Source organism: Panulirus ornatus, chromosome 38, assembly GCF_036320965.1.
Source record: "Panulirus ornatus isolate Po-2019 chromosome 38, ASM3632096v1, whole genome shotgun sequence".
Classification (NCBI taxonomy): Eukaryota; Metazoa; Arthropoda; class Malacostraca; order Decapoda; family Palinuridae; genus Panulirus; species Panulirus ornatus.
Window position 1 is genome coordinate 8806989 of NC_092261.1, and position 26598 is coordinate 8833586.

The 26598-nt window shown below is 44.1% G+C and overlaps 1 protein-coding gene across 1 annotated transcript; it reads right to left on the reverse strand.

The window, feature by feature from the left end:
* Window positions 1-2276: 2276 nt before the first annotated feature.
* On the reverse strand, window positions 2277-26405 carry LOC139760884 (annexin-B12-like). The gene is given in 9 exon segments (XM_071684621.1): window positions 2277-3580; window positions 4521-4535; window positions 4537-4634; window positions 5389-5581; window positions 5853-6001; window positions 9546-9636; window positions 10829-10942; window positions 13052-13222; window positions 25196-26405. Coding segments are annotated over 9 exon segments (969 nt in total). The 5' UTR covers window positions 25211-26405; the 3' UTR covers window positions 2277-3457.
* Between the last annotated feature and the right edge of the window lie 193 nt (window positions 26406-26598).

The following is a 26598-nucleotide window of genomic DNA, read 5'->3' on the forward strand; positions in this document are numbered from 1 at the left end:
ACCCATTCGATACGATCTTTAGAAAGAGAAATACTGATTCTAGACCTTCCATGTAAAGAAAATGCGGCATCTCTCGATCCAAGCTGCAGGTGCTGAATCATACTAGCCGAGTAATGAGGCATTATTTTTGTCATTGGTGGAGACAAGATAGTGTGTTTTTTCATCCTATTGAGCTGAGAGAAGCGTGTACGAGCCGTGGTGGAACATGCCACTAGTTATCACAGTGTGAGTGTTTGTGATGAGTCGAAACTCATTGCTGTGAGTCAGGATTACAGGGCGTAAGGCACCAGTTAATAACAACCCCTGGTCAGGTACATATGTCACGAGGGATGAATGAAGGTGTGCAGTACCATGAGACACCACGGGTGTTACCTCAGCTTAGTGGGATGGGATTGGGGGTGTGTCCAGGTAGGCGTCCTGAGGTATGTTTAGTAGACACTTTTCCAGGATATGTATACCCGGGTTGGTATCCTGATGTATGCCAGGCTAAGTAAACCGGGGTACATGTGTAAGATAGGGTCATCATGCTAGGTAATCCAGGCTATGTATATCAGGGGAGGTATAGTACGGTATGACAGGATAGGCGATAATACCAAAGCAGTTGTTCCTCAGAAGGGATATCAGGATAGATATGGTAGGAATGGTATTCCAGGCTGCATTTACCAGGATAAGTATATCAGGCTCGGTATACCAGAAGAGAGGTATACCATTGTAGATGTATCAGGAATACTAGTGTTTGTCTCACCTTGGTTTACGTTTACTTGCCTTGTGGAAGAACAGTGGCTGATGATTATTTTTCTGTCGTTAGACCTTGATACTTCTCGGTATCTTTAAGTAATGTGTGATATTGAGTTGAAAAAATAATGTAAAAATGTTCTCTCTCTCTCTCTCTCTCTCTCTCTCTCTCTCTATATATATATATATATATATATATATATATATATATATATATATATATATATATATATATATATATATAATTTATTCGTTTGCCATTTACAGCTTCATTTTATCACAGCCTCACAGCTTCCTGTATGTTCAGGCCTCGATCAACCTCTCCTCACTCATCCTCTTCACGTGTCCAAACTATTTCAAAACACCCAAATATATTCCCTTGCCCTCACACCTATTACCCACCCTATCACCCCCCTCTCAATGTATGTGTGTGTGTGTGTGTGTGTGTGAGGATTAAAGAGACTGAAGGGTCAGTAGGTGGCCTCCTTCAGTGGTAGAAATAAGTTATCAATGACTAATAAGAGACGTGATAGTATGGAGGGGGCCGGCAGGTTGGCCGGGGTGGAGTGATGTAATGGCTTAGCAATTTCTCATGAGGGAATTCTAAATCAAAAAGCTAGGAACTTGAAGAAAGTAGTAAAGACTATTTACTGCAAGTTTACTCAGACGATTGTGAGATAGATAGAGAGGCAAGAACGTGTCTGAATGATAGGTGCGGTGAAGTTCCAAATGGGCGGAAAGTATTGGTGAAGAAGCAGAGGAAGATCAAACTTGAGGCATTATAGGGAGATGTTCACTGGTTAGACCAGGGGAACTGATGAGTTTGTTTACTACAGCAGAGGTTGAGCTGGGAGAGAAGTTGTTAACTATAGTAGAGGCTGAGTAGAGGAAGTGAAGACGTTGCTTACTATAGTAAAGGCCTAACAGGAAGCGAGGAGGAGCCCACACACATATATAAGATTATCAGAGATAAGATTCCCTAAAGAAACTAGGAACTAGTTAACATAGGGTCAGAGGGAACGTTCTTATCTGACACATGTTCTTCATTACGGTCATACTGACTTATGAGAAGTAATTCATTTGCTTAAAAGAATTTAACCTTGTTCAGGTTGCACACAAACACACACACGCCATACCTCACCCAGTGCACTCAGAGGTGATTATGTAGTATTTGTGATTAAGACTTTCATTATTATTATGTTATCCTTCCCATAGATGGACAGAAATAGTAATTATGTGAACGATCTTGGTGATTCGCTAAAGCTTAGCTGTAGACGGTCTTGATTCGTTAAAGCTTACCTTTAGACGATCTTTGTGATTCGTTAAAGCTTTGCTGTAGCCGAGCTTGGTGATTCGTTACAGCTTGGCTGTAGACGATCTTGGTGATTCGTTAAAGCTTAGATATAGAGATCTTAATTTTGTTAAAGCTTAGGTGCAGACGATCTTTTTGATGCTTCGTCAAAGCTTACCTGCCAACGATCTTCGTCGTTTGAGCAGCTTTGAGAGAATTTCGAAAATAGGATAAAGGAAGGACGAACACATATGGGCGTAACATTTAATCTATACTTTGCATTACCATCCAGAGGGATATAGTCTTGTGTTGTATAGGATTACTGCAAGGCACTTGAGTGGTCAGTGTTCAGGACAAGAAAACACGCATCATCTGACATTGTGATGGACACACAGAACAAAAGGAAGCAAGGCATGAATGGCGCTGACCCAGAAGACACGAAGGAAACATTAATTAGACAAGGCGAGCCATTCGTCTGTGATGCTGGTTTTCCTCTCGTTTATGAGGTAAAAGCCTGGTTCGCTCTTGTATGTCAGGAGTCATTTAAGGGGTGGGTGAGTTTTACGTAACTGGAATCTTGAGAGTCTAAGGGAAGCTGTGCAATCGAATGGTTTCAGAGATTAAGGGACAGATGTGAGACCTCCATCGAAGTCATGAGAAGATAGATCAACTTTTGGCAAGCATCAAAATCGAAATAATGGGAGAGTATGGTATATAACGTCATAGGAATTTCGAAATTGATATCATGGTAGGTTACAGGGCCAAAGTGACTAAGGGCGTGGGACGTCGAGATGATCATAACGGGACAGGAATACTACCAAAAGTCCTTCTTGACCCGAAAAGTTCTTGTCACCCACTTGGAGTTCAGTCTTACGCAGCCTCTCCCATGAACCATTAATTGTGGTCTTAATTAATGTTCATCATCCAGGTCAGTTTTAGCTGCAACGGCTCTGTCTAAGGCTCTGCGTTATTTTGTTGAATCCGTTTTTAGTGGTCTTTATCGTGTAACTGTCTATAAAGACTCGTGCACTAAAATTCGGTATGGATTTAGTTACCATAATCTGGCATGAACCAACGTGTGGCATGTAGAGGTCTCATTCAGGAATGAATCGTGAACGGCAGCGGTTCAGTGTGACGTGATAGTCAAAATAATATATCTGCAACTCTTCCCCCCCAAAAAAGAATATATATATATATATATATATATATATATATATATATATATATATATATATATATATATATATATATATATATATATATATTGGAGACCATGTGCGGTATAAGCCGTGATTCCTGTGGATAAGGGCCTTTACAACGAACGGATCGTGTGGACGCCTCAGCTAATGAAAAGTAACTTGGGAGTCAGTTAGGCCGGTAACTTCAACTATAGTCCAGTTAATCATAACTTCAGAGATCCGTCGGCCAGAGTCAGTTGCCTATGATAGCGAGGAGGAGCTTCCTGTACTCTCCCTGCGTGTCGTCCCTGACGTCCTCCGCCAGTTCCTTCCCGTACATCTCCTGGTAGCGCGTCCGAATGTCCGCCAGGTCCACCTGCAGCCAGGAAAGGAGAGAGGGTTTGAGTGGCAAGGAGAGGGGAAGTGGTAGGGAAGAGAGGATCAACAATGTTTTCCTGTGAGATAGGATCATAAATCTATTGAACACCTGTAATCGGGTTCCTTGATCCTTATATTTCTGCTCTGATTGGGGGAGGGGGATGTAGGAGATAGGGAGAGAGAGGAATGAAATGTGAAGGAAGATGATAATGATACAGGAGATATAAGTCGAGCTTATCTCTTGTGATTTTCATCTCATATGTACGCATCTCCACAGCTTACCCCCCCCCCCCTTTCATCTGGCGTCTTGTTTATTTTGTTTTTAGCACAGTTTTCTTTACAATCTCTAAACAGCTTTGTCCCATGCATTTCACTCTTCATCTGACCTGCAAGTCTTTCCGTCTGTATCAATATTTACAGCTATTTCTTGCCACGCTTTTCCTCACGGTCCCATATGGTGGCTGCCATCTGACACTCACCTTTGGTTCCTTTCTTAAACGTCTTGATCATATGTGCTCTACTGCGCCGTCTCGGCCTCAGCAACCATGGCGCCAACATTACCCCAACTTGCCTGAACCGTCCCAACTCGCTACCATGACTCTTCAACCATCTACCTTGGCTCAGCCTGACCCACACCTAACGCTTGTCCCTTCTATCTCACCTCCTTATCCTTTTTACCCCCTCATCTTGCGTTTTCTCCTCATTCATCCTCTTCCCTTCACCATAGTATCGGAAAATCCTTCATCCCTCACCCTAGTCCCCCTCAGTCTTGTTACCGTACACAGTCGGTCCCTTTTCCTTCGTTTTCTAACACTGATCATCTCACAATTATCTTACATCTTGTCCCCACACACCTACAGCCTCAACCTCGTTCCCCTGGTTTTACCTATCGTCCTCAACTCCCCTCGCCCTGCCTTGACCCGGTTCCATGGACTCACCTCGGAGCGGGAGACTGAGGATCCTGATGAGGGTGTTGTCGTCCGTGCCCGCCCCCACCATCGTCTGATTAAGTCGCTCAGCGTAGAAGCCCAGGGGGTCCCTCACACGCTGCACTGTGGGGACACGGGCTCAGCTAGTCGCTTCAGGTAGAAACATGAATCTAGTGGACACTTAATGTAGTGACACGGCTGAGAATCATGGCTACATTAGACAAATAACAGAGATAGGAGAGAAAATATTAGACACGAATCACCTGTGTGCAGTAGAAGGCGACTGAATGGGGCAGTAGAGAACGGAGGGGTGGGGACAGAAAATCCTTCCCTTCCTATACTGTCACTTAATTTCCTTGCGCCAGCTTTTTATTGGTAGTACCGAATTAAAAAAAAAAAAAGCGGTTTGATTAATTGAGAAACTAACGAATTTGTGGTAACCAGACAAAAATTGAAGGTAGAAATTGTACTAATTTCCGCGCGGTGTGTGGAGCCCGCTCTCGTCTTGTCTTTTGTTCCAATAATGTTTCTAGCCCATAAATCCTAGTTTTTTGTTCCCTAGCATAATTGTTCTGAAAGTGATTCAAAGACCAAATACGTTTTTTTCTTTTTAATTGAAGCATTTGTTCTATTTCTAAGGGTTTAAGTTATAGTAAGAATTTATATCAGTGCAAGATATACAGGGGAAACATTTATAATTGCTTACGGATGTTTGCATATTATTTATTATTGATTAGTGTTTTTGTAGAGCTAGTAATCGTCAGTCAGTAAAGACGAGCTTGATGTGATCACCTCCATATTCCCTGTTCCTTCCCTTTATTCCCTTCCATCCATCCCTCTTCTCTTCCCCTTTCCCTGGCCTCCTCCCTCCTCTTACCTATAGCCAGGAGCCCGTTCTTCATGTCGCCGTTGAACTCTTCACTAAGAGCGTCCTCGATGGGCGCGCCGGCCAGCCTCTGGTACTCCTCGAATGTCTCTTGTAGCTGAGGAAAACTGCGGGTGTTGAGTATTCTGATGAACTCCTCCTCGTCCGTATCGTTGTTCTTGCCTACCCCAGAGTCGTACAAGATCTGGGAGGACGGTAGGGGATGGTAGATGTCTTTCTGCCTAAATTATGTAAACTAAAGTGTGAAGACAAAGAAACGGGCAGTGAAGGGTCTCTGGACAAATGGCTAGTCAAGACTTGTATCATTTAGATCTATATAGAGGTAAGCAGACGTTTCTATGACAAGTGGTTAATCTAGCCGTTAGAAGATTTAAAGAAATAGATAGACGGACTATTGAGACATAAACTGTAGGAAAGCATAGATACGAGAGCTGCTTTACAGCCAGGAGACCCACCTGGGCGTCATTTTTGGCAGTGGGAGAGTCGACAGTCTGGTTTTCATCCCTGCCTGCGGCTACCAAGGAGCGCATCAACATCTTGAAGTCCCCTGTCCTACTCACTGTACTCATATTGTTGTTCGACTCACTGTACTCATGTTGCTGTCCTACTCACTGTACTCATGTTGCTGTCCTACTCACTGTACTCATGTTGCTGTCCTACTCACTGTACTCATGTTGCTGTCCTACTCACTGTACTCATGTTGCTGTCCTACTCACTGTACTCATGTTGCTGTCCTACTCACTGTACTCATGTTGCTGTCCTACTCACTGTTTTCATGTAGCTGTCCTACTCACTGTACTCATGTTGCTGTCCTACTCACTGTTTTCATGTAGCTGTCCTACTCACTGTACTCATGTTGCTGTCCTACTCACTGTACTCATGTTGCTGTCCTACTCACTGTACTCATGTTGCTGTCCTACTCACTGTACTCATGTTGCTGTCCTACTCACTGTTTTCATGTAGCTGTCCTACTCACTGTACTCATGTTGCTGTCCTACTCACTGTACTCATGTTGCTGTCCTACTCACTGTACTCATGTTGCTGTCCTACTCACTGTACTCATGTTGCTGTCCTACTCACTGTACTCATGTTGCTGTCCTACTCACTGTACTCATGTTGCTGTCCTACTCACTGTACTCATGTTGCTGTCCTACTCACTGTACTCATGTTGCTGTCCTACTCACTGTACTCATGTTGCTGTCCTACTCACTGTACTCATGTTGCTGTCCTACTCACTGTACTCATGTTGCTGTCCTACTCACTGTACTCATGTTGCTGTCCTACTCACTGTACTCATGTTGCTGTCCTACTCACTGTACTCATGTTGCTGTCCTACTCACTGTACTCATGTTGCTGTCCTACTCACTGTACTCATGTTGCTGTCCTACTCACTGTTTTCATGTAGCTGTCCTACTCACTGTACTCATGTTGCTGTCCTACTCACTGTACTCATGTTGCTGTCCTACTCACTGTACTCATGTTGCTGTCCTACTCACTGTACTCATGTTGCTGTCCTACTCACTGTACTCATGTTGCTGTCCTACTCACTGTACTCATGTTGCTGTCCTACTCACTGTACTCATGTTGCTGTCCTACTCACTGTACTCATGTTGCTGTCCTACTCACTGTACTCATGTTGCTGTCCTACTCACTGTACTCATGTTGCTGTCCTACTCACTGTTTTCATGTAGCTGTCCTACTCACTGTACTCATGTTGCTGTCCTACTCACTGTTTTCATGTAGCTGTCCTACTCACTGTACTCATGTTGCTGTCCTACTCACTGTACTCATGTTGCTGTCCTACTCACTGTACTCATGTTGCTGTCCTACTCACTGTACTCATGTTGCTGTCCTACTCACTGTACTCATGTTGCTGTCCTACTCACTGTACTCATGTTGCTGTCCTACTCACTGTACTCATGTTGCTGTCCTACTCACTGTACTCATGTTGCTGTCCTACTCACTGTACTCATGTTGCTGTCCTACTCACTGTACTCATGTTGCTGTCCTACTCACTGTACTCATGTTGCTGTCCTACTCACTGTACTCATGTTGCTGTCCTACTCACTGTTTTCATGTAGCTGTCCTACTCACTGTACTCATGTTGCTGTCCTACTCACTGTACTCATGTTGCTGTCCTACTCACTGTACTCATGTTGCTGTCCTACTCACTGTACTCATGTTGCTGTCCTACTCACTGTTTTCATGTAGCTGTCCTACTCACTGTACTCATGTTGCTGTCCTACTCACTGTACTCATGTTGCTGTCCTACTCACTGTACTCATGTTGCTGTCCTACTCACTGTACTCATGTTGCTGTCCTACTCACTGTACTCATGTTGCTGTCCTACTCACTGTACTCATGTTGCTGTCCTACTCACTGTACTCATGTTGCTGTCCTACTCACTGTACTCATGTTGCTGTCCTACTCACTGTTTTCATGTAGCTGTCCTACTCACTGTTTTCATGTAGCTGTCCTACTCACTGTACTCATGTTGCTGTCCTACTCACTGTTTTCATGTAGCTGTCCTACTCACTGTTTTCATGTAGCTGTCCTACTCACTGTACTCATGTTGCTGTCCTACTCACTGTACTCATGTTGCTGTCCTACTCACTGTACTCATGTTGCTGTCCTACTCACTGTACTCATGTTGCTGTCCTACTCACTGTTTTCATGTAGCTGTCCTACTCACTGTACTCATGTTGCTGTCCTACTCACTGTACTCATGTTGCTGTCCTACTCACTGTACTCATGTTGCTGTCCTACTCACTGTACTCATGTTGCTGTCCTACTCACTGTACTCATGTTGCTGTCCTACTCACTGTACTCATGTTGCTGTCCTACTCACTGTACTCATGTTGCTGTCCTACTCACTGTTTTCATGTAGCTGTCCTACTCACTGTACTCATGTTGCTGTCCTACTCACTGTACTCATGTTGCTGTCCTACTCACTGTACTCATGTTGCTGTCCTACTCACTGTACTCATGTTGCTGTCCTACTCACTGTACTCATGTTGCTGTCCTACTCACTGTACTCATGTTGCTGTCCTACTCACTGTACTCATGTTGCTGTCCTACTCACTGTACTCATGTTGCTGTCCTACTCACTGTACTCATGTTGCTGTCCTACTCACTGTACTCATGTTGCTGTCCTACTCACTGTACTCATGTTGCTGTCCTACTCACTGTACTCATGTTGCTGTCCTACTCACTGTTTTCATGTAGCTGTCCTACTCACTGTACTCATGTTGCTGTCCTACTCACTGTACTCATGTTGCTGTCCTACTCACTGTTTTCATGTAGCTGTCCTACTCACTGTACTCATGTTGCTGTCCTACTCACTGTACTCATGTTGCTGTCCTACTCACTGTACTCATGTTGCTGTCCTACTCACTGTTTTCATGTAGCTGTCCTACTCACTGTTTTCATGTAGCTGTCCTACTCACTGTACTCATGTTGCTGTCCTACTCACTGTACTCATGTTGCTGTCCTACTCACTGTACTCATGTTGCTGTCCTACTCACTGTACTCATGTTGCTGTCCTACTCACTGTACTCATGTTGCTGTCCTACTCACTGTACTCATGTTGCTGTCCTACTCACTGTACTCATGTTGCTGTCCTACTCACTGTACTCATGTTGCTGTCCTACTCACTGTACTCATGTTGCTGTCCTACTCACTGTACTCATGTTGCTGTCCTACTCACTGTTTTCATGTAGCTGTCCTACTCACTGTACTCATGTTGCTGTCCTACTCACTGTACTCATGTTGCTGTCCTACTCACTGTACTCATGTTGCTGGCGTACCCACTGTACGCATGTTGCTGTCGTACTCACTGTACTCATATTGCTGCCCTATTCACTATACTCATATTGCTGCTCTACTCACTGCACTCATGTTGCTGTCCTACTCACTGTTTTCATGTAGCTGTCCTACTCACTGTACTCATATTGTTGTTCGACTCACTGTACTCATGTTGCTACCGTACTCGCTATACTCACATTGCTGCCCTACTCACTGTACTCATGTTGCTGTCATACTCATTGTATTCATGTTGCTGTCCGACCCGCTGTACCCATATTGCTGTCCTACTTACTGTACTCATGTTGCTGTCCTACTCACTGTACTCATGTTGATGTCCTACTCACTGCGCTCGTAGTAACTCCTGAGTCCCTCGATCTCTTCGGGCGTCCGGCAGCAGAGAATGTCGATGAGCGCTTTCTCGTCCGTGCCCAGGCTCTGCACCAGTGGTGGAAGGGGTTAGACCTGAGGTGGCAGACGCTTTACAAGAAATGTTCAAGTGTCAGGCAAGAGTTTTTGACAGTGATATAACAGGTTTGTAAACAAGAAAATGACAAAAGCACACCATAGCACGACAGGCAACTTCGGCAACTTAGAAATCTTCACACCCCTGAGTCTACCATTATTTAACCATACAAATGCTAAGCTGTCATACCGAACGGTCACCTTGGCTCACACCGAACACCACTACAGTGTTCAGGAAGTGTCGTGCCAGTGTAGAACCGCAAGCCACATGAGCAGTCCTCCAGCCCTTCTACTTCACCTTGTATATCCACCGATAAAACCCTTGGATAATGATAGCCTGACTTCAGGTCAAGCCATCATACCCATGGGTCGTGCTCAAAGGTCGTACCGTCGCGCTCAGATTTTATCATCGTGCGCAAGGGGTTGAATTGGTATTGGTAAGGAAAAAAAAAAGCTAGAGAATTCAAATTTTCGACCAGTCAGCGACTAATACCCAGTAATCTAGGTAATGAGGTCTATAACTGTATCAAAATAACTTGAGCTATTATCATTAGTCCTTATTTTACCAGTGTAGACAGTTTGTGGTTCCAGAGAAATTCATTAATTTGAGTATTTCACCTCTTACGTTCGTGTTAAAATGTAGTGCAGTTCGGCTGATTTCGTGCTGATGCCTATCATAAACAGCGCCTTGAACTGCCCCGGTCAGGCATCCCTGCAATCTGTTAGGATTTGCACACTTCAGGTTAGCTAGATTCTTCCAGGTGTCTCGTCTTCCTAAGCGAAAGGTTAATTAATGGATATAAAAGAAACCAAAGTTCCCCTTCCATATATCTACGGTTCAGTTGCTGAACAACGATACATTGTTGATGTTGACGGTTCTGGATAAATCTGGGTATGAATTTGAACCAATGTATGCGGTTCTAGACAATTAAGGATATTTGTGGCATAGCTTTAGAGAATGTAAAAAAAAAAGAAAAGAAAAGAAATGGAGGTTGTGAAGTATAAGCAACTGTGGAATAAAAAAAAGTTGTGTTCCAGACAAGACTAGGAGGCAGTGGACAGATGCCTGAGGTTGTGGAAGGATGTGCACGGTTTGAGACGATTGCAATAGGTATGGGAAATTTGTTGGAGTTGTGAACAAGTGTGGTCGTGAAGGAACACCTACCGTAAGGGCATCATGGAGGGCGCCGACCAGGAGGTCATAAGGGCTCTCAAGCATCGCCACCACTGCCTCCTCGAAGGTACCTCCCAGCTCATCCTTGAGATCCTGCACGAGATCCTGTACGAAGAATGTCACGAGTCATCTCCTACCACACTAGGTACCCTTAATTTGCGTTAATGAATATTTGTACCGGCACATCCTGCATTAATACTACTGCAATTAGGGTGTTGTCGGGTGGGGCAGAGGCAAGCAGGTTGTTGTTGGGTGGGGCAGAGGCAAGCAGGTTGTTGGGTGGGGTAGAGGCAAGCAGGTTGTTGTTGGGTGGGGCAGAGGCAAGCAGGTTGTTGTTGGGTGGGGCAGAGGCAAGCAGGTTGTTGTTGGGTGGGGCAGAGGCAAGCAGGTTGTTGATGGGTGGGGCAGAGGCAGGCAGGTTGTTGTTGGGCGGGACAGAAGCAAGTAATGTTTGATATAAATATCGAGCGAGCACGGTGGCTCTATCCATCGCCCACTGCGGGCGGTGGAGAATGTGGTCCTACCTTCCTTTACGGAGGACTTACCCTCCACAGTCTAGTCACAAACAGAATATAATTCCAGTGTAGTTATTTATATAAAGAATAGTGAGTCACGTCTTTATAAAAAAAAAAAAGATATTTAATACGATTAACATGTAACTTTATTTGTAACTATCACGTCTAATGCACACATAGTTTGCAGACACCGAATGTTTTTAAAGTGTCGAAATGCACTATTCATGTTTGTTTTTGTAAGGTAGAAAAGATTACAGTTTTTCCTAGGCAAACTCCAGATTGCAAAATAATGTAAGATTTCTGTAGTTCTCCTTTTTGCAATGGGCTCATTATTATACCTAATACAACCCGAAACTTCCCATGTCCATCAATATTAGTTTCTTTAAATCACCGTTACAGTTGCGCACAATATCATGCTTGTAGTGAACTGGAGGGTTTATGTTTTCACTATTTTCGCTGTGGCAACAATAATGCAGTCTAGCTCGCCAAGGCCAATGCTGCCTTAACGTAGACGCGTTGTTAAGTAAATACGGGCTAGGCTGCGACTCTCGAGTCAACCTAATCAGACTTTCGTTTTCCTATCTCGCTTGGCTTAGTGGCTTATCACAACGTTTCAACCTTTTGCCATGTCTGTAAGACATTCCACTGTGTGTATTTACCAAACTGTACTGTATGGGGAGGGAATATTACATTGGTGGGCCCCCATCACTTGAAAATTCTGTACTCATACAGTTCATATATTTATGTAAGCTGGTTGCAGTAATCGTGTCCAGTCTAATACCTTTCATATGCTATAAAAACTCTATATTCTTTTCCAGCAAGTTTCATGTTGATTTCATATCATATTCTGTGGTTCTTGTATCCCTGCATCTCTCTCGAACTGCTCACTGCCCTCGTCAATGTGGGCAAATTCAAAATTTCTAGCCTTATTCTATATAAGCTCTCTTGATAAGGTACCTTTTTTGTTACCCTCCTCTGGACTTTATCAGCTCTTTATGCTTCTTTAGGTGTAGTGACTAAACTTGAGCTTATTCCTGTTTGGCCTTGTGTAGGATATGAACTGAGTGTGTGTTTGTGTGTATACCCTCACCCAAGTTGGGTTGAGTGTGGGCCGGTTGCCGCGCCTAGGATTCGAACCTATACGAGCTAGACCTTGGGCGGACCTTTGCTGACTGATTTTCATCATTCCCTGATATTTTATAAACATTATGAGTTTCAGTAACTTTATCAATTCCCTCATTTATTCTTAACAACGATCTGGGTTACTGGAAGCTGTATGGAAAAAAATGTCATAATGCGATGTGAACAATCATAAACGTCTTACCTATCTTATGTCTTACCTATCTTATGTCACAGCCCACCTTGTGTATCATGTTATCGTGAGGTAACCAAACATTGCTTATCTATTAGATGCGAGTGTGATGTAGTCACCCACTGCTCACCTACGTCATGATGTTATGATATTAACTATACATGACTCCCATGTCATGTTAGTGACACACACATTGATATCACAGGTACCGTCACTACATGATGGTTTACGACAACACTGTCGTGAACTGTGATGAATGTGCAATTCGTTGTGTGAAGAGAACATTACGTATGCTTTATGGGCGGTAATATATTCTGTTTACACTCATTGCATCTTCCTGTCCTATTTCCCTGTTCCCTTGCTGTTGTTAAGGGCAAAATGACTCACCCTTCCGTACATGGACATGTACATCTCCTTGATCTCCTGCCGCTGGATGTTCTGGTGGTTGACCAGCTGTTGGATGACCATATGGGCGTCCGTACCCATGCCCTTCATCGCTTTGCGGAACCTGATGCAAGCCTTCTCCGGGTTGAAGTCTTCCTTCAGCATGATGGTTCCCTAGGGAAGAGGGACACTGGTTATTTGGTGTGGAAAGTAGTTGAGCCGTAAGTAAAACGACTTTACCCCTTGAGTACGAAGATCTAAACCATTAAATACGATGTAACCCCTTGAGTACGGTAACTTAACCTTTGAGAACAATTTTAGAATCGTATCAAGGCTAGAGTTAGCGCTCTCCAGGTGTTAAACGTCGTCGTACTCATGAACTTGTCATCATACTCAAGAGTTCGAAGGTGGTGCCATAATAACTGGGTATGAGTATGGCTATTGACTACCTTTATGGGTACTTAAGGGCTGCTATAATTTCTCTTAGGTAACAGTTGAATGTTGAATGTCATTGATTGTTTAAGGTTCTAGACAATACTTGTTGGCTTCATAAGGAAATTGAGGTTTTTTTGGAGTCTGTTCACGGTCACAATGCGTGTTTAATGGATGATAAAGGTCAGTAGAGATAGTCTAGTTGTTTTCAAGGCTACTAGGGCCAAGTAGTGGTTGTCGACAGCTATTGAAATGATCAATCGTTGTTCAGTTTTACAAGAGACAAAAGTTCCCCAGGGTGAAATATAGTAGGTTTGGCTTTTACGAAATAATCAGTAGTTGTAAGACGTTGTCAAGTGCTAACGGAAATTTAGGAGTCTTAAAAGTCTTCAAAAACTGAAGTTGTTCAGAATTAGTTATTGTATTTCAAGATTATGAGGGGTAATTGACAGCTGTTTCAAGTTGCTGGGATTAGTTAGTGGCCATTTAAGGTCGTAATGGGCTGGTGAAAACTGGTAGTTGATCAGTGACCTATCAAAATCACGTACAAGGTCATCCCAGGTCTTTGAGTAGGGCACGGTAACTGCGTTGAGAAAGGTATACATCAACTGGATGTATTGCATTATTCCTGGGCTGATACTGTATATTAACTGGGTGGTTAAGATGCACCAAGTGGGATGAATAAGGTACATTAGTCGGGATGTCAAATATGTATCAACATAAAGAGGTAGAAGCACACCATCTGAGGTGAATATGGAGAGTATGAACACCTGGGGTGAATAGATGAACACAAGAAGTGGTACATGAGTTTACGCCAGTGGTTGAGTAAAGTACACCAGCTGGGTTGAGTTAAGAATTACATGGTAGGCTGAGTAAAGGAAACCAGTGGGTGAGTAAAGGAGCACAAGCTGGGCAAAGTACACCAACTGGGGTGAGTGAGTCCCGCCAACTGTGGTGAGTAAAGGTACACGAGCTGGGCTGAGTCAAGTACACCAGGTGGGGTCAGTGGCGAAAACGGGACACAACGCGTGCAGTACACCAGGTGGGGCGATGAAGGACACGTGTCAAAAGTGCATGTGTGCATGTGGTACAACAGCTAGGGGTGGGTGCGTTACATCAGCTGTTCGAGACGTAAGCCACCTTGTATTGACTAGCCGTCACCATAAACTTCCTAGGTTAGGCTAGTTGGATCGCATTGCTGTTTTTATCTGATACACTCAACCTAAGTATCGATTTACATAACTTCAATAGCAAGTTTGTATAACTAAAGCGTGTTATCACCATACAAACTTAGAGTCGAAACATGAAAGTTTTGTTGTACCTGAAGGCCCTGCCCTGTGATATAACATTTATTCCTGAGGACATGACGCTTTTAAACTGAATGCTTTCCAGTGTTATATTAATGGCTCTTAGCCGCCCATCGCAGGCTGGGTTTCGGGGCCATGGTCACTCGGCAGGGGAGGGTATGTCTCACCCCACACATGCGGATACTGTAAACAACCTATCGATTCCTGCCGATCCTGCCGGGCTGGGAGAGGGACGCCCGCCCCGGGATGGTGGTGGAGGAGATGGGATTAGAGTAGTGGGTGGCGGAGAGGTCCTGGATCGCCACATTTAGTTTACGCGGTGGAAGGCGAATCTGGCGTGTACCTCGAGCTTTTAAAGCGACGAAGTTCCATTTGGTTCCTAGTTTCCAACAGAATGCCAAAACTGTAGTGTTTTGTTCTTTTAATTTCTCGGCTGTTTGTCGCATGATATGCATGCAAGGTATCCAGGTACCTTAAACAATCCGGTTGTCGTAGTGGACACAATCTCCAGTGGTTCCCGGGGATATAATATGTTGTCGTTACGTCTGGTTCGAAACGTAAACTAAACAAACGCTTATGTATTTACATTCAAAATGTATCAGTAAACTATGAGTAGGGAAGTTGGGCATAAAAACGTGATCCTAAGAGCAGTACTAAAGGGAAAGGGTTTTGTAAAGACACATTACCAAAAAGAAGGCGTTTGGTAAGGACACTTTGCCAGAGGGAAATGGTTTAGTTAGAACGCTAACAGGAGGAAAGGGTCGTCCATTCTTCTTAAACCTCTTGAGTTTATTTTTTCGTTATATTCCAAGGTGTTCAATGACGAATGAACGTACCTCCCTAAGGAGAAGACAGCCAAAAGGGGGTTGACCTGTATACCAAAAGGGCAGGCCTGTAAACCAAGAGGGTCGAACATTATGTCAAGAGGGCAGGCCTGTAAACCAAGAGGGCTGGATTGTAAACCAAGAGGGCTGGTCAATAAACCAAGGGAATTTGTCGGTAAACCAAACTGGGAAAATCTTCCAGTGATGTCGGAGGGATAATCCCTATGGGGAAACTACTTGACAGGGAACCTCCCTCGGCCAGCACCTGGCTACAGTCGTCCCCACCGCCCGCATCGATCTGCCTCCCCCAGCCTTCCTGACTCCTGCCTCCCTCAGCCTTCCTGACTCCTGCCTCCCCCAGCCTTCCTGACTCCTGCCTCCCCCAGCCTTCCTGACTCCTGGCGCCTGCTGACTCCTGCCTCCCCCAGCCTTCCTGACTCCTGCCTCCCCCAGCCTTCCTGACTCCTGCCTCCCCCAGCCTTCCTGACTCCTGGCGCCTGCTGACTCCTGCCTCCCCCAGCCTTCCTGACTCCTGCCTCCCCCAGCCTTCCTGACTCCTGCCTCCCCTAGCCTTCCTGACTCCTGGCGCCTGCTGACTCCTGCCTCCCCCCACTTCCTGCTGACTCCTGCTTTCCCCTGGTACCTGCTGATTCCTGCCTTCTCGTGGTGTCTGCTTACTCCTACCTTCCCCCATGTCTGCTGATTCCTACCTTCCCTTAGGCCTGTTCACTCCTGCTTCCCCCAAATTTTCTTTTCATTCTTTCCATCTCTCTCTCTCTCTCTCTCTCTCTCTCTCTCTCTCTCTCTCTCTCTCTCTCTCTCTCTCTCTCTCTCTCTCTCTTGGTATATGTATACATATACATATCCACTTATCCCCTCCATACTATCTTTGTGTGAAAAAAACAGTCATACACAAGAAGAAGACAACAGTCACCCCCCTACTTCCACAACACACGAGCCCTAGGCTGTTTGGTGGTAAGGTCAGCGCTCACCTGCTGCCCTGGGCCTCGTAACTAACAACATTGACTCGATCAATATCGCTCCAGGGTTTTATGGATGTTCCAGGTTGTTACTTGAAGAAGTGCTGGAATGCTGTGTAGTGGTGACGTACAGCAATATAGCGATGGTGATGCTGGGTGATGCTGGAGCTTCGTGTGTTGCTTGAGTGTTGTTGTTCGATGATATTGTAAAGCCAAAAACACACACACACACACACACACACACACACACACACACACACACACCAGATGTTTGACGAGTCACTATAACTCAATAATGAAATCATTAACATTGAGCTACGAAGTTTCATTCCATGGTCTACAGCGTTAGCTGCTGCTGTTGGGATAAGGAAGTTTATGGCATTCTTTTCATGTTTCTGGTAATTACTCGTCTTAGAACGAATTCTTCATTAGTTTTAGTGTCTGTAATGGAAGGTGTTTACTTTCCTTCAGTGTTTGCTACTGTAGAAGCCTCGCTGCCCGTTCATTTGACGAAGCCATGAGCCAATATTCACGAGACACACAGCAGCGGTTCATGACACGCGAACCCCCATGAACCTTATCACTCACATCCGTATCATTTACGTACACTCAGGATATACTAACGAGTTCCTGGACACTCCTACCCACGCCATCGCACGTGCTGGGTTAATTAGGGTCAGTGAATATGACGTCGAGCCGTGTCTGACACCGTGTGCAGAGATGGTGCGACTTGATTACAAGTTTCGCCACCTTGCACATGCCATGCCATGGGTACGACACTGCAACAAGTTCGACGCCTGACAGAACCGCCCAACTATACTCTCTCACACCCGTGTATATGTTTCATCCTCTGTAATATACATCAGACTAGCTGTGTTTGGAATGTATGTAAGCCATGAACCAAACGTTCGTGAATTTACGTTGAAGTTGGTTTGAACGATACCATTCCTTCATTCATTCTTGAATATTTCGTCCGGTCGAATCCAAAGTACCTTTTCACTATGAAAAACAGAAATATTGCAGTGGTGCATCTTAGGAGTGGTCAAGGTGTGTTGCTGGAGACTGGTAGTGTATAGAAACGAGCGCTTATCAGGCTCGTTCCTGTCTATTCAGTAACAATGACTTTGATGACTTAACATTTAGACTAAATTGTGGTCCCCATCATAACACCCGGCGTTAGGAGGAACAGCTTCTCCGAACTGGTGAGATCGATGTGCGAGCCTTATATAAGTGGGTCATTGATGGGTGCAGGGCAGCCACAGATATCCTTTCAGCATGAAAAACGGAAGTCATTTTTCAAGCCTTCCTAACATACTGCGTCTTGTTCCATCTTATCTAATCAGGTCTGGTGTTTGCACGGTGAGAAAATAACAACCCGCCATATATTTTCCCGAAGTAATTGAATTTGTGACGAAAGAGGAGGGTTCTCGTATTATTATCAATTTTGTATATGGATTAAAAGCTTATTTTTTCATTGTTTCCAGCGCTCGACGCTATGACTCACCCTCTCACTGTTACCAGCACTCGACAGTAGTTATGCAGTGCATGACTTTGATTACCTGGTAAATTGGATCGTAAAGAGACGATCAGAGAGGAAACCAAACAAAGGAGGAGATTCAGTTGCGACGACTACGTATATAGGGCTAAACAATTTTAATGGGGCCATGAACTGGGAAACGAAGTCTCACACTCAAAATAGAGCACGCTGTCACGTAAGGTTTTCTGAAATCTGTAGTCAAGGGCGTTAGAAGCATGGGCACCTTTTCCAGTAAGTAGAGACAAAAAAAAAAAAAAAAACTGAAATAAAAGATATTATGGGATCAAATGTATCCCCGTAACGCACAAAAGGTAATCACACACACACACACACACACACACACACACACACACAGAATAATGATGACCATTATATAGTTTGTTGGTCACGAGGGCGAGCAGGAAGCCTTTCGTGTCTTCATGACCGTTGGACACATATGGACAAGGTCACGCTGGTCCCCTCCTGGTCACGCTGGACACTTGACGTCGGTTAACCGCTGGTTACGGTAGTTCCCCTCGCTGGTCACGTTGGATACGTCACGCTGGTCATGTGTGTAGCCGTGTTGACTGTCTCCCGAACCCCCACTCCTCCTCCTCCTCCTCCTTCCCCACGTCTCATTTCCCTCTTAGGTGTTGAGGGGGGTTTAGGGTCTTGTGCCAGGCTCGGGACGGTCCAGTGGTGCGATGGTCCACCCTCACCACACACAAGACACGGAATTATCCAACATTGTTCCCTGATTCACATACTTCACACAGACTCAATATATTCCATGGCGGGATGCCCTCCTTCACCCCACCGCCAGGCACCCTCAGGCAATTACAGGACAATTGCTAGATAACCTTGACTTGTCTCTCTTGAAATGTGTGTCTGGAAGCACCAAAATAATGCATGACAAGGGAACATCTGTGGGGATTTTGAGTGGACCTTGAGTTAATCATTATTGCCCAACTCCCTGTGTGTTGGTGCAGAGCCCCACTACCTGTGTTTCGGGGCTAGCCACCGTTGCCTGTCTTGTGTGTGTGTGTGTGTGTGTGTGTGTGTTACAGGAAGCACGTGTTACACACGTGTTTTCCTCTCTCTAAACCTTATATATGCACCAAGTCTTCACTCTTATGTACAGACAGACGGACTGACAGACACACCAGCCTTAGTAAGCCATGTACCTATTATCGACCAACTCCAAGGGGAGGATGAACAAGCTGGGTTTGCTTTGGGCCCCCAAGGATTCGAATCCGGACAGGCCAGTGCGTGAATCATTATGCGTTAATCATAGTCTGCTGCTGTCATTACTACACGGGAGCTCATTGATGAGTTTATGTATGGGTGATTACGTATTCATTCAGTACGGGGAGGGAGTTCTACACTCATGGGGCCATCTCACGAACTTCGTTTTTCTACCACGATAGAACTCTTTACGTCGTGTATGTAAGTGACCCCTCGCTCTTCTTGGACACAGTTACGTGAACGTGGTAGAGCGGCCTGACTCCCGCTGTGAATTTGGATGTTTCAACCCGCGACGCACACACTGGTGAGACTTGGTAAACCTTTCCCTCCCAAATAACATAACTGCGCATGTTTCGAACTGTACGCTACACGGTTCCAAGCCTTTCACCACTTGCTACCGACCTGACTTAACGAGTGTTAAAGTGGTCCCCCGGAAGTATCTAACTCTCATGAATTCATACACGATCAATCTCATTAAGCTACCGGGCTTATTTGATATCCTCTCCTACGACGTACCATATGCCTCTTCGTGACATTTTTTCGTTCCTATCTGTCACCATCCTGTTCCTTACTAGCAGCCATATGTTTTTGCTAATGGCTACGACTTCTCGATTATTCATGACAAATTTCAACTTCCTCAGAAACTCTTTCGAGTATGCTTTTCTCTCTCTCTTTTCCTCGCAAAGCCTAGCTAGCATCGACCAGGTGTTGTATCCGTGCCTGGAATCTTCTGCGTGGTAGGAGATATGTCTCCACTCCAGTACACATATGCTCCTCTCCACACACAGTCCAGCACCATAGAGTGTTTGTCATCATCAGTCAGCTGCAGCAGCCCAGACGGTCACGCACTCTCCTGCACCTTGACCCAGGAGCGATGGCGGCTCACGCGAACCCTATTACATATTTTGTGGTGTGAGGACGGTACATTAGTGGCAACCGATACATTGAGGCACGCGAGGCTTACGTGGCAGGCTCTGTTGTTGGGTATCTCGCGGATGTTGTCCGCACGAATTCGCACATGTTTATGTGATTCCTATTTATGTGTTACGAGGGGAGACTGTTTTACACTTGTGTCGATCTCTTTCTTATACTTGCATTTGTGCCTTGCCTTTACTCCTATGTGTTTATATACACACGTATCCCAGCCTGAGCCAGATACCCCAATGTCGAAGTGCTTCGAGGTGAGAATGAACACCTGGGTTGGCTGTGGGCAGAGTGCTATACCCAGGATTCGAACGCAGGTGGGACCAAAATGGGGCGGGCCCGTGCCGATTCATAATGTGTGAGTAATCATCTGCTTGTAGGTACTTTCCTGTAGGCATCTTACATCCAAGGTTTTCTCTTTTCTTTTATACGTATTCTTAACCCCTTGGGCAAGACGATACGAAAATTATAACTACGGCATGACCCTAAGGCGTGATGACCTAACCTTTATCCTGACCCTGAGGCTTTACTAGTCAAAAACCAGTTGAGCTCAAGGGTCTTAAGTCGTTCTCAAATGTCGTGCCTTCGTGTTCAGTGGTCGTCCCGTCGAGCTGAAGGGAGTCGGATCTTCTCTGGTGACGACGCCTGCCATTATCTGTTATATCGCTGTTGAGATTTGTTTTCACTTTTTTTCTTTTTTCAAATTCATCTGCAGAGCGACCTGTCGTGCCCTGTAGCTGATAGTTTCCTTCCATTTTCTTATAACTGCTCATAGGATTGATGTCATGTAATCCAATGAAAGTTGTCAACTTTGCTCCTGTTGCCTTTCTCGCCCACAAACAATAAGCATTTTTACGGCTGCTTCCTTTCATTGTAACCCAGCGGTATTGATTCACTCATAGTTTTCGTTGCTTGCCATAACATATCCATATATCTTCTAAAAGAGATAATAACAACCAATAAATTATATATATATATATATATATATATATATATATATATATATATATATATATATATATATATATATATATATATATATATAAAGTCTAAGCCAGGTACTCATTTTAACGATCAATCCTTAGAAGAGCATAAACAGCTGGGTTGCCTATGAAACGCCTACCTGGGGTAATGTATAAGTAATGTGTAGGTAAAGTATAGGGTAGTAGCCAAGTGGTAACGAGGAGGGGCGCCCTACATGTCCCCGGTAAACATGACGCTGACGCTGGGATACTCTCAGACAAGGTTATCTTGCTGCATTACAGAGCCAAGAAACATAAATTGTCCTGGTTTCTAAACTTCTGCTGCAGCATGGTGAGCGTCGACCTTAGGGATCTGGAATGTGTGACGCACTAGCGAGGTATACAAACACGGTAAGGTGTTTTTGGTTCCATGACGACCATGTCCCCGTTGCCCATGTTACCAGGCGGGTACACACGTTACACCAACACTCACATAGATGTGCGCGACACCAAGATAGAAACACATGAACACACACACACTTCCTGGAAGTATATTTGTTGCAACTGCTCACTCTGCGTTTTTGTCTCTAATCAGGCCGGCCCAATCGTCAGGTGTACAGTACCGACCATTTACCTACATCTGCATAATTCTGTAACCCGTCATCACGGAAGATTATAACAGGGTGCCATGTGGTAATCGTTAGTTTAGATATAATAAGAGGCTAGTGTTGTCAAATGATGTGCCTACCCCGGAGCGTGTCAGATTCAACTGAACGCGTCCTGGCTCGGTAATGTAAATTTGTTTCGCCTTAACTTTGATCGTCTCAGACCATCTCCGTAGACATGTAGATACATATGATTACACATATATGCAATTACACAAGCACGCGTATATGCATCATTCTAGTCTGTCACGACAGTCGACTTCACAGAACCTTACTAGCTGGTGAAGCTCGTATTTCACCGAGACCCGGTAGGACGTGTCGGCAGCACTTGAAATCACCAGAACTGAGCACCATCCGGCGAACTCACCTCCATCGACATTAAGTACAGACAAACTGTACACGGTATAAAGATTAAGAGAGAGAGAGAGAGAGAGAGAGAGAGAGAGAGAGAGAGAGAGAGAGAGAGAGAGAGAGAGAGAGAGAGAGCACCCGACATAGAATTATGTGTGCGTGGTATAAAACGCACACACAAAAGTATCTACACAATGTGCCTCCATAACACTGTATACACGATGTAAACGCACCTGAGTGTACACAGCTGTAAACACATAGTGGTACACACGCACAACTATTCATATGACCAAGAATGTACACACAATTATTATATAAACACGACGTACGCAATTATATACACAAACAGCAATGAACACATGTGTACACACACACACACACACACACACACACACACACGTTTACTCAGTAATACCTTCACAGAACTATAGATACAGAAAAGTAAACCATCACATAATGTAAACCCACAGTTTATAATTACGACGATTTACATACACTAGTGTACACACAGAGAACAGTTGACACCTAACAACATGTTATGGTAGTACAGTAAGAAGCGTCTATGCCCACTAGTTATACATACAGTATTGTACGTGCAACACTGTAGTACATCATGGTGATATATGCATTATGCAGTGTACATCCAGATACCTACACACATCGATTTATGTGCAGTGTGCACAAAGATCAGTTTATATTTACTGCAGTGTACATTAAGTGAATGTATGAACGTAATTTTGCAAATAAACACTCCTCTAACTGTGTATCAAATAGTATATACAATCTACATGTACAAAGTAGGAAGCATATAATAATGTACACTCTTAACTGTATACCAAATAGTATATACAATTTACACATGTGCAAATCAGTAAGCATACACTAATGTATACACTGCATAGTACCCAAAGCGATGTACACAAGCAATGAAATACCCAGGGCAGTGTAGAAAAGGATAGTGTAAAAACAGGAGTGGAGAGAGAGAGAGAGAGAGAGAGAGAGAGAGAGAGAGAGAGAGAGAGAGAGAGAGAGAGAGAGAGAGAGAGCAGTGTAGACACAGGAGTGTACAGAAGTGGTCGTCTCTCCAGGCAAGAATGGCCCGCCCGTTCGCATACCTGCCGCAATATTGATTAGTTAGAGCTGGTAATTATCTTCATTATCTGTAAGACTCAGATCGTGAACCGTTGTTCCTGCCTTCCCTTCACGCTTACTGTATCCTCAACAAAAGATTTAAACCAAAACCAGAGTACTGCAGCTCTTTGCACACTCAGTCTAAATTTTATATGGTAGCCAGATGACAGTTTTTATGTGCAGCAGCGGTTCTTCGCTATTGTGCTGTCTCTGCCCCATTTCCTTAATGACCACGTCCCTCATCCTCTGTAATACAGAATACCTTGAATTCTTCCTAGTATTAGTAATTCCAGTCTTGTCTGTAACTTAGATTTTTCAAAACCTTGAGTATTCCTACTCTAATGTACGTGCTTCAGACTAGCGTATGATAAGCATAAACACCTTAGACTGGCCGAACTGGAGATGGAAAAATGGAGTGCATAAGGTTTTGGATGCTTGGGGTTGAACATTCAGGAAATTGTGAGACGTGCATGGGATAAAGTAAACCGGAGCGATGTGGTGTTCAGGGGGCGACGTGCTGTCAGTGGACTGAACCAGGGCATATGAAGCAACCAGGGGAATCATGGAAAGGTGTTTAGGGCCTGGTTGTCAATAGGGGGCTGTGGTTTTGGTGTGTTACATATGACAGCTATAAAATGGATGGGTTCGAATCCAGGTCGCGACATTTGGTCTGCAATCACCCTAGGAAGTGGTCGATGAATTGGGTACCTGACTTAGGCAATTATCATTTTCCTAAGGAGGACAGAAACCCGAATTTTCGCCTGGAAGCAAGAAAATGCAGTTGATTATGCGTGAGATTTCTCGGCGCACTGGACGCTCAGAACACACGATCAGGCGACTGCTTCCTGCAGCACCTCACATCAGTGCCTTGCCTCATTCTGGAAATCGAGACCCAGTTGACCCGAAACATGGGCCTAGGATACTTTAGGAACCTTACCAGTTCCTTACCCAGACGTCTGCATATGGTAATCAAGGTCAAAGGAAAGATGACAAACTACTACAATGTAAGTGTGTCAGCGCAGACTTTTTTTTTCGGACACTGTATATGTATTTTTAATTTTTCTTTTTTTCTATGGTTAATTGCCATATGTCAAGACCAGGATCACTCTGCTGGGGGTGGGTGGATGGGGGGTATGCTGTCATGTACACTAACATCTTGAGTTCATGAGGCCATTTAGAGTGCCAGTAGAAAAAAACATTTAGGACACGAAAACATTTTAGCCCGGGGGTCACCGTTTCTCTGCTTCTCTGTGTATAATTATTATGGTCGCTCTGAGTTGTACAGTTTTAGATTTCAATATTTTTTCTTCAAACTGTTTTCTCCGAACTTCACATTAATGTTTGAGTCAGTGACCGTGGCTGTCTAACGTGTACAAGGTATCAGACAGGTTCGTGTTCAACCAAGGTGCCCAACACTCGAACGAATGAGTTCTACAGTGGGACAAAATGACGTTTGTCCCCAATCCGATATCTCAGACTGATCTCCATTTGTTTGTATTTTCAGAAAATACACTGATCAATTTCTATCGATAACGATTGTAAACTGTAACTAGACTTGGAAGAAGTGATCTTAAATGTAACTGTGTTACGGTGTGTATTAGTGCAGGAATCGCTGTTGTGCCTTTAAAATTTATCTCCGCTCACGACGACACAGAAAATTTAAAGAAATTATACTGAAGCGATAAATACATTCATGTAATCACATATGTTCCTTTTGGAAACTCCTTTAAAAGTATGCGAGCCAGCGTCCAGCCTAGCACTTCGAACAACAACGAGTACTGTAGCGTCAGTATACCCAGCAGAACCTCACCTTGTAGGTGGTCATGACGGCGGGTGTGACGGTGCGGAGCGACGGCCTCTTACTGTGCGGTCGGCTCTACTTACCGCGGCCGGCTCCGTCCCCAAGGCGTGCGCACGCCGTCTCTGTTTAAAGGATATCAGTGTACAGTAATGACCTCTGTAGGACAGGAATAACTGTGTTACTTTCCAAATTCCGTTATTAATCTTAGTTTCATGTACAGTATGACGGATCGACCATGAATTCTTGGATTACATAGATGTAGGGGACTGAGGAGGCCCTCCCCTTCAGCATTGTCTTTTATAAACGGAATCTCAGGTGCTAGAAAGGGTATGCAGAGATATTGCGTCATCCCGATAATGAAGCCGTAGAACGTGTCCTTCCTCCGTTTGCATAACTACGTGTTATTTGAGGTGATGGCCTCTAGAAATTTAGGCGTTAGAATGATTTGGAATTTTTGTTGATTTGTTTGTAACTTCCCCATACTTCCCCATGTTCTCAATCGCTCCTCTTGTTCTTATTATCATTGTTTTATCTACTTTCGTAAATGATTACCTGCATGATGTCAGTGTATATACAATATTCGGTTCCATGACTAATATCAGACAAGTTACTCAGTATAAATCGTATGGTGTTGATGGAATGCAAAGGCCATATACTTAATGCAGTTCTAGAACTATTTTTGACACCTGAAGATGGTTGTAAATTGAACTTAACGGCCTTATCAAACTTTGGCCAAAGTTGATAGCCCTAAAGCTCAAATGACCAACTAACTAACCCTAAGGAACCCACTTCAAAAGTAAAGGTTTGACTTGTGAATTATCGCATGGGGTTCGAATCCTTGGGGGCGGAAATCGGACCACACCCAACTCAGGTGTTTATCTTCCCTTGCGTTGTATATGATGATATATGTTCTTGTAAATTGATTCTGACTATGTGCCCTGTTTCGTCAGCCTGTTGTTTCTGATTTGTTTAGATATTTTGATCAGATCCCCTCAGAAACCAGTAGTTTTCTCCTTTACTATCGCAGGCAGTTGCATTCCTTCCCCATGTGTATTTACCTATCTGAAGTTACCTACATTAAAGGTACTTGGAGGGGGTTCTTCACTCATGGGGCTCCGTCTCTTGAACTTTATCTAGTGTGTTATTAATCTCATGGTATAAAATCACTACATCTTATATGATTTTTTTTTGTTTCTTGTAATAATGTATGTATGTATGTATGTATATCTATGTATGAAAGCACGTGAAATATGTATGTAGACTTATCTTGTTTCATATTCCTCTTGGTTATTAGTGAGACCTACTACATTATATATTCATATGTTGTATATTCATTTTCATCATATTAGGGGATTATTTATGCGTATTGTCCAAATCACACACACACACACACATATATATATATATATATA